This window comes from Camelus bactrianus, chromosome 1, assembly GCF_048773025.1.
Source record: "Camelus bactrianus isolate YW-2024 breed Bactrian camel chromosome 1, ASM4877302v1, whole genome shotgun sequence".
Lineage (NCBI taxonomy): Eukaryota > Metazoa > Chordata > Mammalia > Artiodactyla > Camelidae > Camelus > Camelus bactrianus.
In genome coordinates this window covers 46892237-46908679 of record NC_133539.1, presented here as the reverse complement: position 1 = coordinate 46908679, position 16443 = coordinate 46892237, and the positions used below count along the sequence as shown (strand labels likewise).

The 16443-nt window shown below is 38.1% G+C and overlaps 1 protein-coding gene across 6 annotated transcripts in view; it reads left to right on the top strand.

The window, feature by feature from the left end:
• Positions 1 to 14425, top strand: part of CD47 (CD47 molecule) — a 50388-nt gene extending 35963 nt beyond the window's left edge. The window contains exons 6-12 of one of the 6 annotated variants that reach the window (XR_012506694.1): positions 119 to 211; positions 1543 to 1635; positions 3523 to 3569; positions 6580 to 6611; positions 7950 to 7974; positions 8590 to 8622; positions 10539 to 14425. Coding sequence is in view for 3 of the 6 variants with exons in the window: in XM_074362913.1 (XP_074219014.1) it covers positions 119 to 211; positions 1543 to 1635; positions 6580 to 6611; positions 7950 to 7974; positions 8590 to 8622; positions 10539 to 10543 (281 nt within the window). In the remaining 3 variants the exon portion in view is untranslated. The remainder of the gene's footprint in view (positions 1 to 118; positions 212 to 1542; positions 1636 to 3522; positions 3570 to 6579; positions 6612 to 7949; positions 7975 to 8589; positions 8623 to 10538) is intronic. The other 5 variants (XR_012506691.1, XM_074362913.1, XR_012506690.1 and 2 more) reach the window with 5 other exon arrangements.
• Positions 14426 to 16443: the final 2018 nt, after the last annotated feature.

Sequence of the window (16443 nt, the reverse complement as noted above, 5' to 3'; positions counted from 1 at the left end):
ATCTGACAAGGAGCTATGGAGTCAGTCTTTGATCAAAGGATATTATTCTTGATTGCACAAAATACAAGTAGGAGTGACTGCTTCTTAAATACTCTCAACCCACTTTTCCTCCCTCCAGCTATTGAGATGTCCTCCTTCACCATTGCCATACTGATCCTTCAGGGCCTGGGCTACGTGCTCTCTGTGGTTGGACTAAGCCTCTGTGTCTCAGGTAAGAGTCCTAAACTGCTCTAGTCTCAGTTTGTCTTAGTAAGATTTCTCTTGGACGCAGCTCTTCTTTCTTGTTCTTTTTCTTTCTTTCTTTTGTTTTTTAATATATAGACTTTATCATTTAGAGTAGCTTTAGGTTCACAGCAAAATTGACTGGAAAGTGCAGAGTTCCCGTATACCCCACATAATAGCCTCCTTCACGATCAGCATCCCCCAACAAAGTGGTAAATGTGTTATGGTCATTGAACCAATGTTGACATATTATCACCCAAAATCCACAGTTTACATTAGGGTTCATGCTTGGTGTTGTACATTCTATGATTCTGATAAATGTATAGTCGTAGACATAATACTGTACAGAAAAGTTTCACTGCCCTGTAAGTCCTCTGTGCTCTGACTGTTCATCCACCCGCTAAACCCCTAGCAACCACCTCTTACTGTCTTCATAGTTCTGCATTTTCCAGAATGTCTCACAGTTGGAATCATGCAGTATGTAGCCTTTTCCAGATTGGCTTCTTTCACTTAGTGTAATAGTCATTTAAGGTTGCTCCATGTCTTTTTGCGGCCTGATAGCTCATTTCTTTGTAGCATTGAATAACATTCCATTGTATGAGTGCACCACAGTTTGTTCATCCACTCACCTATTGAGGGACGTCTTGATTGGTTCCAGTTTTGGGTGGATTAAGAATAAAGTTGCTCTAAACATCCACATGCGTGTTTTTGCGTAGATGTAAGTTTCAACTCCATTTGAGGTAAATACCAGGGAGTGTGCAGGTGCTGGGTTGTACGTTAAGAATATATTTAGTTTCCTAAAAAATTGCCAGACTGTCTTCCAAGGTAGCTGCACCATTTTGCATTACCACCAGCAATGAATGAAAATTCCTGGTATTCCACATCCTTGTCAACATTTGGCGTTGTGAGCTTTTCTTTTGTAACTCTTATTTTCACCCCGCTGAGAATAGTGCTTTTCACACTGCCGTGAGAAATATTGGCCGTGTGTGCTGTATTTGTGGGAGAACTTTTAAAATAACCAGGCTCCATCCAATTGGTTGGAGCCTGAGGCTTCTATACACTGTTTTCCATTAGTCTTGATGTAATAAGATAACATGTTGTACAGATAAAGGCTCGTTCATTTCCATAATTTGGAGTCATTTCACTGACTGACTTAATAGTGATGAACATATGTCGATAATTTTTGTTTCTTAATAATTAGAAAAAGAATTACTCTCCTTAAAACTTGCTATTATTGCTGTTATTGTTGATTCTTTAAAAAAAAAACCATGAAGTTATTTCATGAGAATTCCTGATATAAAATTTCATTTGTTTTTACAGAGTGTGCCCCGGTGCATGGCCCTCTTCTGATTTCAGGTTTGGGTATTACAGCTCTAGCAGAATTACTTGGATTAGTTTATTTGAAATGTTTTGGTAAGTCAACTTTATTTTTGTTAGCCTGTGCCAAGAATTTCAAATGTATAATCTGGATAATGATTTTGGTTGATTCTTACAATTTAGGACCAAAGAAATGTATTGGTAACTCCAAACACGAGAAAGCACAGCGAATGCTGCTGTGCTTTTTTAAATGATAAAATTGCAATGCTTTGGGGGCAGTAAAGGAGGGTAGAAGCCGTATGAATGAATGCAAAGTTTAGATTATTAGCTGGTTTAAAAGAAAACAGCTTCTTGTTTTAGAATGTATAGACTTTTTTATACGAAGTGAAAGGAGAGATTGTTGAGGATTCATTTTAATTCATAAAATAGGATGTTTACTTGGCCCATTGTTTGCATGGTAGAGCCCTTTCACAGGGCCCTGTTAGTCAGTTGCCCCTCTTCTTGCAGACCATTTACAGCCCTGGACTCCCCTAAGTAGACAGGAACTGAAATTCAAAATCTGTCACTTCCGTTAATCAAAGAGCAGTGTCCTCTGACTCTTGGATTTTAACATATTTTTAGTTAAAACCAATATGATAAAAACACTGAGTTTTAAATTTAGGCCTTTACTACTCTTCCAGTAGTTGTTAGTAAGTATGGACATGGCTTAATGTCTCTAAACTTAATATTTAATCTTCTAGTTTTCAAATAACAGATTTCTGTATGAATTCTTATTTTTAATGCATTTATAAAGATAGATGCTTTTTAATATATTAGGTACTTAAAACTACTGTGATGTCTTACTTTAAGCTAAAGATGTTCCCTACAATCTGGTTTATATTAGTCTCCCTTTAAAAAAAAGATTTCTGTTTTTTATTTATGAAATAAAGAAGACTCAAACATTTGTCAAAATAATCAAAAGTTACAAATTAATAGAGTAAAAAAGTCAGTCTTTCTGACTGACTTTCTTTAGGTGAGCTTTATGTGTTTCTAAAAGTTAACTCAAACCTTGAATTGTTACAGTTAGAAAATTCCCCACATGACCTGCACAGTACTTTCAAAGAAATTTTACCTTTATTTCTGAACTTTAGCTTTCGTTGACTAATCATTGAATTCAGTTCTGTTATATATTCTTTGTCCCCTTTAATTAATGCTTATTTGATAAACAATTAAAATGCTTAAGTAAAATTCACCTATCTTTAGTTCCTGTGTCATAAATTACGCTGGTTTCAGAGGCTTCTTAGGGATGTAGAGGTGGAGAAGAGGGGAAAGCAAGAAGTTGTTTCCTTGATAAAATTTTCTTAGTTCAAGCTGTAAAATAGTTTAGACTTCTGAAGCAGAGCGGCATTCCTTTGGTAGCCATCATGAGCGTCGCACTACGAATGTTGATACGTACTCTGTTTTTGTGAGTCTTCTAGTCACCACTTGTCTGGTTCTTGCAGCTGGCACTGCTGGTGGCAGTGCTCCCATCAATGCTTGAGAACAGTATGTGACCTGCAGCATCCACGCAGCGTGATGTAGTGTTAGGTGTCCGTGACGGATGCTCAGTGCTTTGTTCTTTTTTCCCCTCATTATCTGGACCGCTCTCTTTTATTCCCATGCTCTCCCAGGCCTTCTGTATCTAACAAAGACCAACAGGTCTGGAGATGCTGACTCAAATGGGAATAGGCATTGTCTAGCTGCTACCCTCTTGACCTTTCTTTCCCCACTTCCCCACCGCTACACCCCTAAGAAGCCTGTGAAAATGGTATAATTACAAACATGCTATTCTCACATTAAAATCAAAGTGAAACTGAAATCCTGAAAAGTTCCCCCAATTATTTTTTCTTTATCATACCTTAACATTTAAGTATACCATATGTAAGTAAAGAATTTAGTCCAATTTTTTTTGACATTTTGAGAATATTCTAAATTAACCTTTTAAATCAACTTGTCTGATGCCAGAGTTCAGAGAACCACCTTCGGTCAATTGAAGGGCAAGAAGAGAAAAGGTACAGGAACGTAGCTCTTTAAATGATATGGTAGACTAGAAAATTTGACGTGTTTTTCATATGTAATCTGAATGTGTACCTCATGAGTATACATAACATTAAGGTTGCAAATTTGAGCATTTGTATTGGGAAGTAAAAATTGTAAGTGCGACCAATGTAACTTTTACTTGTTACAGATGCTCTATTTTGGAAAAGTCTAATGAATGTATCTTGACTTGAATGTAATAAAATCCTCAGTTGATTTAAAAAAGAAATCCAGGCTGTCTTGGAGTAAGTGTGTGTCCCTGTAAGAGGTTTAACTTTTATCATTTCCAAGTTTAAATTTGTAGCCTTAATTGTTACTTTAAAGTGTAGGGTTTTAAATTTCATTTTCTATGTTCTTCCTTTGTAATGGTGTTGAGTTTTTTGTTTATTTTTTTTACTGGAAACGTTTAAATTTCATAAAATGAAATTGAGGACTGAGAACAATAACAATGTAAAAACATATAGAAGATTGAAAAGAACTAACTAAACTCACTGACGTTGGGTGTGTTATCTATACAGGCATTTATGTTCCTTCTTTATAAGGGTCAAAACTGGTTAAGTTTTTTAAGCCATTACCATTTAGTTCCGTATGAGGGAATATAATCATGTTTCCATACAAATCAACCTACTAGCTGTCAGAAACTCTATTTACCATGATATTTTAGAATGGCATGCAAAAGATATGTAAAATTCGGTGATATTTTCTTGCCCTTGCTGGCGAGAGGTGAATCTGATATCAACATAAAAAGTATTCCTGAAAATTCAAAACCTGGAAATATATTTATGGCATGTGTCAAGTGTTTCTGGGAGAAAAGAACAAATCAAGAAGAAGCATTGCAAGTGAGCTCGTGTGGAATGTTCAAGGCTTGTGATTTCAAAAAAAAAAAATATATGTATATATATAGCTGTCAATGCCTTATGCCCATGGTAACAGCGGATAAATAACAATCATTCTTTAGTCACATAGGTCATATGCCTATTGGAGAGGATTAACTCAAGCGAAATTAACTTCTGCACTGTTTGCTTTTATAATATTAGAAGGATCACAGCTGACTAGTGCCCTTTGAATCACTATTCTTTGTAGATCTCTTTGTTTCAGAAAGGGCTAGCCAAATGTGACGTTCCTTGGACCTGAGATTTAGAACTCAGAGGCTATTCTTTACTCATTATTAGGGTTATTGAAGGAAGTTTCTTGGCAGTTCTTAATACTAATTCTGATAAATAATTTATAAGCTTAAAAATATACCTCTAAAATCTTACCTCTGACCCTTCATGCCTTCACATTACCAATCAGAAATTTATATAGCTGCTCAGTTCTCTTTTCCTTGATAAAACATAGATGCAAGACATGGTTTAGTTGAAGTAAGTTGTATATACATGTCAGTATCGTGATTGTCCCTAATAAAGTTCTGTAATTCTGCTTTGTTTATCTGGGAGGCTGCTAAGTGTGATTTACCCATATTCCCAACATATTTCACTCCATAGTACTTTAAAAAGAGGTTTCCTTCTTGTTTAGTTGCAAGGACCAAAGCACTCCCAAGTGCCTCCAGTGGAGATTTACTTTAAAACTACACATGGCACTAACAGAGGTGGAAATCTCATGAGAGCAGATATGTAACCGGGCCTCCCCGAGAGTGCAATAGTGAGTAGTTAGGAATTGGAAGAATCCAGTGCATCTCTAAAGACTGGGTCATCATTTGCCCTCTCAGTGACAAGAGGGAGCTGATGCCCTTCTGCCAGTGATAGCTGCTTGGTTCCTCCCTCTTTAGTTCTTCACCTGCTGGCCAACTAGCTCATCCTCTCCTCAGGGTTCTCTTCTCCTCTTCGTGTCTTCTCACTGATGTATCTTTCTGACCTTTGGCTCTAAGCCTTGAGCTTCTCCTTGCTTACTTCCTGTCTCCTCTTCCCCCTCCTTTCCCATCACCAACTTTCTAGCCGCCTTTCTGTGCCCTCCTCTTCAGGTTCCAGTGGGAGAGAGAGACTTTACGGGCCAGTCAGTGGCCGTCTCCCCTGTTGGAGCCAGACTGAGCGGCTTCCGGCTCGTCTGTAGATTGGCTGCCCTTGGGTCAGGTCTCAGCCCCATTTCCCCTCATGGAGTGGGTGTGGAGGAGCAGGAGATAACGAGCACAGAAGACCAGAGCCGTTCTGCGGGCCTCCGCAGTCTGCTCGGGGGCAGACCCAGTGCCATTGCCCAGTCCAGGGGCAGTGGGACTGGCGACCCTCCTCCAGAGTGATTCACAGGGTGCTGTCACTGGACGCTTCTGTGTCTGCAGGACCCTGACTCTGTCCTTAGGACTGGTTTTAGCTGCCTCGGGGCCTCCTCACTGGGTTATTGTAAGTTCTCTCTTCTTCCCTGTGCAACAAGAGTACTTCTTTTCCCTTTGTCACTTTCTTCACGCCCTGTATTCCTTCATCTTCATTAACCAATCCTTTCAGAAGCAGTGAAGGGTAACTTGGAAAGCTAAGAAGCAGGAGAGGGGGGCTTGGTTGTAGCTAAAACTAGTTGCCTACAATCATTCTTTAAACTCAACAGGGATCCGAATTTTTGTTTGTTTAGTTTGTTAGCTATCTGGAGCTTTGAGAACTGTAAGGATGGGAGAATAAAAAAAAAGACTGGGCTACAGGAAACAAGAGCAGTGAGCTAAGGGTGGGGGATGGAAGAGAGGCAGAGAGTGGTCCTCTCCCTGTTCTTTCCACATTCCAGCTGGGCTGAGTAGGGAGGGATGCAGAGTCTAAAGTGGGAGTGAGTAGAATGTGTATGTTTATTATTTGATTTAGGTGGATCATTTGCATTATTTTATTCTGTCAATGTGTATAATTAAGAGTGTTCTGTATTTTTAATAGACTGTCAAAGCCAGAACTCTTTCAGTGGAGATTCTGACACTTTTAGTTTTAGTCCTGAACATTTTATCTTAAAATTAAACATAATATTGCCTTAATTTCTTCCATTTATTAAATTTACTTTTTTTTTTTTTAATTTTATCAGCTTCTGATCACAGGACTATACAGCCTCCAAGGGTAAGTTAAAATTTCTTAAATGAATTGCTTAATGGTTTAGACTGAAGAATGGTAATTGAGATATTGAACCCCTTTGCTAGCTGTTTAGTGTAACATCAAATTAAGAGAACACTGAAGTCATTTCATGACCTTTGCATGAATAGATCCAATCTATTTTAAAACCTCTGGCCATTTAGTAGCAGTGGGATAGAATAAATGATTCCTTAAGATTATGCAGACTTCTCACACCCAGAACTGGAAAGTTTTTGTGTAAGAATAACGGTCATTATCTGCTAAAGGAAGCTGATTACAATATATTGCCTCACCTGTTGGATCCATTTGATGTGCATACACGGAATGAGATTTCAGGCTTAAAAATGAGGGAGAGGGGTTTATAATAAATGGATTTCATTAAAATTGACAGTCTGTAAAATAAATGTAAATATAGCTGAAAAATGACTGTTCTGAATTAGGATTCATTTCCCTCTTTCCCTCATTTTATAAACATTTTTCTTCCTCCAAACTGTACTGTCATTTTCACTGTATCTTGGATACCTTAATAAGCTATCTGAGGAAATTCCAAGGAAAGGAGCAAATTTAGGAGGTAAACTGAGAGGGATAAATGAGGGGGGTGAAAAAACCTTTATAGAGAGAGACTCATCATGGTGACAGGCACATGGGCTACTTTATGGAAATAAGATCTAGAAAGGACTATATGTCATCATCTTCCTTTAAAGGATTAATGCTCACTCATCCGCAGTGCCAAAAGCAAGGTTCCTGTCCATGGCAGGAAGTGGAGATTATCTGACAAGCCTCCACAGACATGCCTGAAAGGCAAGGGAAGTGAGGGTGCATCTTACACAGGTGTCCATTTTAAAAAGACTGATGCCATTGCTACCTTGGTCACAAACAGCCAGAAGTTTTAAAAGTACCTCTGTTAGAGACAATTCAGCCATTAGACCCTTAAATCCTAACACATTTTCTTTCCCTGTTACTGAGTTCAATTTGCATGACTTGAAAATGATTCTGTTTTGCTCTCATCTCTGGTTTAACTGTATTATTTATTATATTACTATTCATGTTTGTGCTTCAAGAAGTTAGGATTTCTTGAACTGAGAGAGGCAGGGTGGGATCGGAAATTCTGCATGACAAAAAGTATATTAAGAGAATAATGCAGTTATTTATTATAAAACTTTGCAAGCTTGCTTTTCTAACTAACCTATGTTGCCTTCCTTTTTTTTTTTGACTATAGGATTCACTGTTTATTATATAGTTTAAATGTTAATGTATATAAATTTTAGTATAAAAGGACATGAAATAAATTCTATTTTATGTAAATATATTTTAAATATTTTCCAGAAAGCTGTAGAGGAACCCCTTAATGGTATGTGGTTATTACAAATTTGTATATTTTTGTTGATCCGTTACCAGATCATAGTTTGAACTGGCCCCCAAAGCAATTAAAGTGCTGTCTATGCCTTGGGAAGAATCTAGGATTTTTCTTGCCTTAACCTCTCTTTTCTTGATTTTTCATCAAGAATTGAGTGTTGCTTTTGTAATGTTGTCACCTCTGAGAAAAATGCACTGTTCTGTGTCTCTTGAGTAGTTGCCTGTGCTAGCCAAGTGATATTTGGGTGAGGGGACCACTGCCTTTTTAATTGGCCACGAGGAAATGTAACACCCCCAGTAGAGAAGAATCCCAGATAATTTCAGCTTCTAATTATAAATTTCAGGAAGACACAGGCTATCATCATGGAGGGAGATGAAAACATCTCACTTTCTTTCTCCCTAAATCTAGATCTTTATTTCCAGCTGACTTGTGTAGGCTGTGGGTATGATCCACAGAAAGCTTTTGTAATCAAATGATAACCTTGAAATTAACTTGGCTTTAGAGCTGTGGAATAGTTGGCATGATCCTGCTGCATATTAGTTTATTTAGAAATGATTTCTAATTGCGGAATCTTACTAACTGTCTGCTTGGCTTGTTACTAATTCTTAGCATTTAAAGAATCAAAAGGAATGATGAATGATGGTAAGTATAAAGTGCACCTGTAGTTATAGGTGGGTTAAAATACGGACATTGAAAAGAAATAAAATTGCTTCTTGGAAGTGTGGCTTTTTTTTTTTTTTTTTTTTTTTTTAGTAAAAGGGACACTCAAATCATAAAGGCCTACATTTCTTGGTTTATAAAACTTAAATCTACTGTGTTAATAGTTGCAAAACTAGTAATATAAATGCTGTAGGGTGTCACTAATCAGACTTTCCAGTTATATTGCTCGTAACAGAGAATTACTTTTAAAAACGTTTTTTAAAAACATTTTTCAGTTACAGTGTCGGGTGACTGTAACTTTAAAATGCTTTTTATAAGACAGATAATCAGGCACAAATCTTTGTTGTCTTGACAGGGTTTCTTTCGTGCTTGTGTTGGTGATTTTATTGCATTTATCCCATGGAGACTTAATATATCTGCTTTTAAAGCAAGAATTGTGTTCTAACCTTTTGGGAGAGGATTTACAAAGAGAGAGAGAAATGTTTATTCGCTCCAGCTTTTGCTTTTTTTCTGGAACTTTGGGCTAATAACTTCTAATTTATATTGAATATTTCAAAGACATAGATCTATCAGTTCTTATAATAAGTGAGTCTGAGATTCTGAGTGCTGTGAGTGTTTGTTTTGATTTTACCATAACATGTCGTGATACTTCAGTTCTGTTAACATTTTAATAACTATGTTTTTATTTTGTCAAAAATTTCTTCCTACCTTCGACTTTTATAATCATTCCTTGATCACGTAAATAGTTTGCTTTCTATTTTACTGTTGTAAAATCTGTGACCTACCTGCTCACCTCTAGAGCAAAGTGCAGCATTTAACCCAAGAGGCTATATTCCCTGAGTGCAATTAATTTTTGCCTAAGATTGAAAACATGCCAGTTGTGTGTTGGACTCAGTTTAAAACAATGCTTATTACACTGTGTTCAATAAGCAGTCACAGAATGTTCCCACTTTTTTAAGTTTGTGTCACAGCTTTTATTACAAAAATGCATGTTTTGTTATTCTAACTACTGCCCTCATTAAAAAAAAAAATCATGGTTAGTAGGAATACATTAAATAACATTAAAAAAGAACTGGTACCTGAAAGTGTGGCATGGTGTGTCTGCGTTTACATTCTGGTGTTAATTTCTTTGTTTTTTTCCTTTTCCTACTGTGATGTCATTCTTCTGTAGTTGTATGAAGAAACTAAATTTTTCTCCATTTTCAGAAAACCAGTAGAAGAACCTTGAATGCCTCTTCTTTTGTTAATTTCCCTTAAGATGTGACTGTCTGTGCCATTGTAACAGGAGTTATAGCTGTTTTTGCATGTTCGTAGCACATGAAATCTATGACGACCTTTGAAATTCCCTTAATTTTTAGCTGTTGAGAATTTGTTGGGTTTTTTCCAAATGCCTGTCTGGTGGGCCCTTCCTCCTGACAGTGTACAGTGCTCACAGTGTGTCTGCCTTGTCAGTGAGTGAGGTCCCAAGCACCCTCTTGGGACCACAGTACCATTTCCTCTTTCACTTATACCTAATCATGTGTTTGATTGACTTAAGCAAGTGAATGGTGTCCATCTAAAGTGAATGTGACAGAATGTTTATTCTAGGATCAATATCTTTTGCTTTGAAAAATCAACATCTCTTGGCTTCTCATCAGCCAACCCAGCAAACAGAGAATATCAGACTGATGATTTTTATTTCCACTTGGAATTGGCTTTTACTTAACTGTAACCAAAAAGGCTAATGATTTACCAGGTTTATGTCTGTGACCTTTGCAAATCTAAGATTAAATAATTTTTCCTTATTTTTAAATACTGCATATCCAAAACTTATTTTCAATTTTTTAAATATGTCAACTTGTTAATGCATAGAAAATAGACACACATAGCAATTATATGTTCATTTTTCCATTTTTCAGAGTAACTGAAGTGAAGGGATGGACTCTGATTCTGAGAGTAGTAAGACGTGAAAGAAATTCACCTGTGTTAAAGCACCATGGCCTTGATTCACTGTTTGGGAGAAGAAAACAAGAAAAGTAACTAGTCTCCATCTATGGGAGAAAGTAAATTGTTGGCCTTCGAATGATTATTACAGTTAAGTTTTTATTTAAAGTGTTTTTAATTTAGTTAATAAAAGAATTATGATCTGTGTTGTGTGCCCAATTGAGGTCCAGTTTTTTGTTGTTGTTGTTATTTTTATTCAATTAGGAGCAAAAGTAGAGTGTGCAACTTCCAAGAATGATGCCTTTCAGATCTTGGGCCTCTTGACTCCAGGCCACCAGTTTAAATTGGTTCCAGATGAGAATTACCTGGCACTAACCCGGTTACCCACAGATACTTGAGAACAGTGGCTTCCATCGAACCTTAGCAAATTCAGGTTCACAGCCACTTTGACAGTTGTGATGTTAGCAGAGTAGTGTGTCCTCAAGGGAACAACACATTAAGTACAGATAGGAATTTGGTTGGGAACATCGTGTATGCTGCCTACGTGTGATTTGTCAGTCATGGGGTTCATGGTCTTCATTCCTGGGGGTTGCCACTCACACATTTTTCCTTCAACATACAGTGTACCAGACCCTTTTCAGATTTAGGGTAATTTTATTGATGGATATGTTTTTTTTCTCCCCCTCACACAACCCTTTACATCCTGTCTTGTCCTCCTGTTATTTGCTTCTGCTGTACAAGATGTAGCACTTTTTCTCCTCTTTGAACATGGTCCAGTGACACGGTAGCATCATTGCAGAAAGGAGCCAGACTTATTCTCAGAGAACTATGTTCACACTTTTCGGCAAAAATAGCGATGGTTGTAACATATGTATTCCCTTCCTTGGATTTGAAGGCACAATCTACAATGTTTCTTCACTCCTTTTCTGATCTGGGGCATGAAAAACCGAGATTGAGATTTGGACTGTGAGTCTCCTGCATGGCAACATACTGTGTGTCACCGTCAGGCCAACAGGCCAGCCCTGAAGGGGGTCTTTATTACTGTGTATCTGTGTTGCATGGTTAACACCCGTCATCCTCCTCCTGTAGTCCTGCCTCGTACTCACCTTACTCTAAGATTGAAAAGTAAATCAGAACCCCCACGTTTCCTACCCCCTGTTAGAAGAAGATTAACACTCTGACAGTTGTGATCGCCTGGAGTACTTTTATTAGAGTATTAGCGCTCGTTTTCTTCCCTGTGGGTGTGTTTGTGTGTGCACATGTGTAAGATAGGCACATGCATCTTCTGTATGGACAACGGCGGGGTGCCTACAGGAGAGCAAATGTTAATTTCATGCTTTTAGTAAAAACAGTTCAAAACGGATCTTTATTGGGTGGACTTACATTTGACGTGCATATTTGATCACTTAAAACCTTAAAAAATTCTAGGTAATTTGTCAAGCATTTGACTGCTCACCAATGCCCTCTAAAAATGCAAGTTATTCTTCCTGTTGGTGTAATAACAATAAGACATTCCTATTTGTAGTTGCATTATTAATGGTTATTTCTCAGTCCACTGAATGTTCCCGTGTACCTCTTTTATGCCAAATCAATTGTCATATTTTATGCTGGGATCAAGTGGTTTGCCCGTGGCAAACCGAAATGTATGACCTGCTGATGCCTCTCAGAAAAGTAAACACACTATGAAGACAGCTCTTCTTGAAAAGAAAAAGAAAAAAAAGTTCCCTAATTGTGTTGCTGTCCAGAACGTTACCATATGTAGAGGGAGCTGTACTCTTTATACAAATCTAATGGCTCCTGCTGCTCTTTTTCCTTCTGAAAATATTTATATTTTACTAATATCATTTGTTACTTTAGAATCCAATTTTGATGAAAGGAGGAGAAAAAGCCGATGGACTTGAAAAAGATCCAGACTGCTATTCTCTATTGAGAAAACAGCCAGGTGTGAAAATCTTTATAGTAAACTTTTTTATGAATTAGACTTTTACCTTTTAATATGTAGTCAGCTCTCATTTATTTGGGGTTCAGCCTTGGAGCTAGCTTATCCTTTGTGTTTCCTTTAATGCTGCCTGTCTTTCGAGGCATGCGCTGCCCTAGACATCGCACAGAGGTTGCAGGAGAAACGCCAGGTGATCTTACCCATCATCGGCTTCTGTGGAAAAGGGACCATGGCAGCGGGAGCCCTGTTGCTTGGGCATCGCTGGGCCAGTTCGTTCTCTTTAGATTAGACTTACACTGGCTCCCAGTTTTCTGCCACACCAAATTAAAGTTGCTAACAATGTTTTGTGCATCAAATACTTTTCTCCCCATAATCTGCTTTTTTAGTCACTGGTCCCAATTTTTGCCGCCGACTCTTTGTTCATTTTTATTTACTGTATGTCCTCAGAGTGACACCGTTTGTCATTTTGACAACAAATTTTTCCAGCCTTTTCAGCCAAATCAAATTTCTCTCTCCTTCAAACATCCTCCCAGCCTTCCTCCCCCACTGGCTCTCCTTTGCAGTCTACCCCTGTCTTTGTAGCTGCCTCCTTCATCTCTTACCTTCCTTTCCTAGTTCTTCATGTGTCTCTGTGTAGCTCTATTGGATTTTTGTCTTCTTTCTCTCATTCAATTTAAAAATTCCTTTTTTTTTTCTTCTCTTCCTGCAGTGTTTTGCATACATTAGACACTCACTGCATAAGTTTGATGATTGAGAGTATTTAGATTTGCCACTATTTTTAATAGGGTGAGCTAGAGAGTTTTCTTTATAGACAGATCTCACATGCTCTGAAAACGGTAAAAGGTAATGATTTTTTTAACCTGGAAACCCCATATCCAGCCTGTTTAAATTTCTGTGAATGTTAGAATTACATCAATGGGGCTATCCTGTAGTTGGGAGTATTGCTCTCTTCAGGATGCTGTAGTCAGTTTAGTAAGTGACCGACCAAATTGTAGTTTGAGTTATAATAAAGCTCAAAAAGTGGTACGTTTACTCTTCCTTCTCATTAATAATAATTGAGCTCTTTGTTACCTGGATTTCGCTAGCCCTAACATGAGTATTCAAAAACAGACATCTGTGGTGTATGTATAGAACTACACACTCTTTTTTCACCTGTTGTTGGAAAGTGGAGAAAAGATTGTTGGGCAACCCTTTATCGTTTTATCATGTTTTATTTGATGGAGAGTTTGTTTAGAAACCTTAGTTTTACATGTGTCATGTTTCCAAAATCACTAACTGCCATCACCCACTGGGGTCCTTTGTTAAGTCATTTTCTGTGGCTAATGGGGATAATCCAGGTGACTTAGGAGATGAGCAGTAAACAGGAAATTTTCCTGCCTTTGGCTTTTGACAGCTCTTACTTAACATGCACAGCCAGTTTCCCCATCAATTTAGCTTTTTGAAAAAAAGAGAGCAGTCGTAATAAGCTTCTCTGTAAGGCAACATCAGTGGAAACTTTAAAGTGTTGTTATCAAAGTTGGTGAGACAAGGAAGCATTTCTGTTTTTATTAAGCAGAGCATTATTTACAAAAAGCCATCATTGAGAATTAGATCACACACCGTATAAATACCCATTAACCATTCTAAAGAAAGAAAACTCCAGTGTTGCTATGTGCAGGATCCTCTCTTGGGGGCTTTTTTCCATAGCAATTAAAGGTGTGCTATTTGTCAGTAGCCATTTTTTGCAGTGATTTAAAGACCAAAGTTGTTTTACAGCTGTGTTACCGTTAAAGGTTTTTTTATATGTATTAAATCAATTTATCACTGTTTGAAGCTTTGAATATCTGCAATCTTTGCCAAGATACTTTTTTTATTTAAAAAACATAACTTTGTAAATATTTCCCTGTAATATTATATATACTTAATAAAACATTTTAAGCTCTTTTTGTTGGGCTAATTTCTGTTGCTGCTACAGCAGACCACAAGCACGTGACCGAGACGTTCGGTTTATCACTGTATTTTCAAGTCCATATCCTAGGTAACAGTGCAAAGGATGACTTAAAATATTAACTTATAAATTATTTTTTAAGTATTATAATAATATCCAATAGGTAAGCTTTTGATCAGAATAAAGTTTTAATTAAAAGTTTTAAGCAAGTCCAGCACATTCATTTTCCCCACAGTAATAGTGAAGATATCACCTGAGAAAGCAGGGGACCTTGGTTCTAGTCCCACTGTCAACTAGCAGAGGGCCTCAGCAAGCCACTCACCTGCCTCACAGCGTCCCTCCTTATCTGTAGGAGATACGTCTCTCCCAAGACATAGATGTCAACTGAAATCATTTTCCATTTTAATTGGTTACCTATTTTGATTGCAAATGAAAGTAAACCTAAATCTAAGAAATGTGGGATTTATTAATGTGGGCTAATATAACTGAAAATTCAGATGTACATAAAACTAGATAGTGGGCCTCAAAACAGTGTCCTAAGGATCCAGTGTCTCCAGTTTTCAGCTTTCCTCCTTGTTGCTTTCACTCAGAGGTTGCACGTGATGGTAAAACGGCTGACCACAATCCCAGACCCACCTCCAGAGTTCAGGGGGTGGAGAGGGGAGGAAAAGAGCGTACGCCCTTTGTCAACAGTCTCCTCCACCCCTCACTGCCCTTCAGTGCTGACTGGGCCACGTGCCTCCCTCCCTCAGGCACAGAGACAGTCTGACGCTCTGATTGGGCCAGCCTGAGTCCCACGTCTGGCCTGGAATGGCACTGTGGGCTCCATCGTAGGTGGGAACGGGGGACAGAGTGGAAGTTAACTTGAAGCCAAATCAGGAGACTGTAAAGACTGAGATGGCATGAGATTTTCAGGCACAGAATTCCTGGTCAGTGCTGCATTCCTTGCAAGTATGCACTCTCTGGTTCTGCTTTGTGTGTGTGACTGTAGACCATTTAAATGGAAAATAATATTTGGTAGCAAAGTACCGTCTCATTCCTTACCTCATAGGCAATTTAATTTTTATGCATTTATGAGGACTTTTTCACTCTCGGCAGGAGTAACTAATGGAGTTCGGAAAGCATTTAATAGCCTACCTCCTGCACAGAAAGCTGTTCTGTGTAGCACAGAACTGCACTCAGCCTGATTTGAGCTCCCATGGAGGTGTAGGCTTCCAGATGCAACTGGGTTTCATTTTGGGGGGCAGCACCTTTCCAGCTCAAGGCCTCCAGTTTGACAGCTGCAGAAAATAATGGATTATGGCAACACCATCCATGTAGGACATGATCCCACCAGTAGCTCAGAGATTTAAGCACAACTGACAGTGTTTGGTGTCAGAAGTGAGACTGTGCCGGAACTCTCCCCTGGTGTTTACTTTGAGTTTATAAGCTTCGTGCTCAAGTACCCATCCATCAAATCGGAGGGAAATGAAGTATTTAACCTTACATTCTGGATAATTGGATTGATTATTTAATGTTTAAGACAGCACTGCATAGCAGTGATAGTGGATTTAATGGTTAAACGTAAACATAGCAATCATTTAGTCATCTGGCTCTAAGACAGCAGCTTTTCAGCTCTGTTAATCGTTGTCGAAGACCAAGTATCTTTCCTCAGTTCGGATGATAAGAAATGCTTAGTAAGGAGTCCAGTGTGGAGAAAAATGATTTATAAAAGTCTGAAAACTGCAACCTGATGTCAGCCTTGCTGCCAGACTGGGCGCTCATGCCACAGATTTGCAAAACTGAAGCTCTTGTTCTCACACAGATGTTGCAACACTGATGTGGGACTCAGCGCGGGGCTCCTGCTCTTCAAATAGTCTTATTTAATCATAGACCTGTCTTCCAAAACAGACAACTCATTCTGCTTCCTAATTTTCTTTGTGAAATTCCTCAAGTTTGAACTGACAACATAAAATCCGGTGGACTTCCATTCTAAACAAGTGGGTTGTTGGCAAAGTTTAAGTGTGTTTGTTTA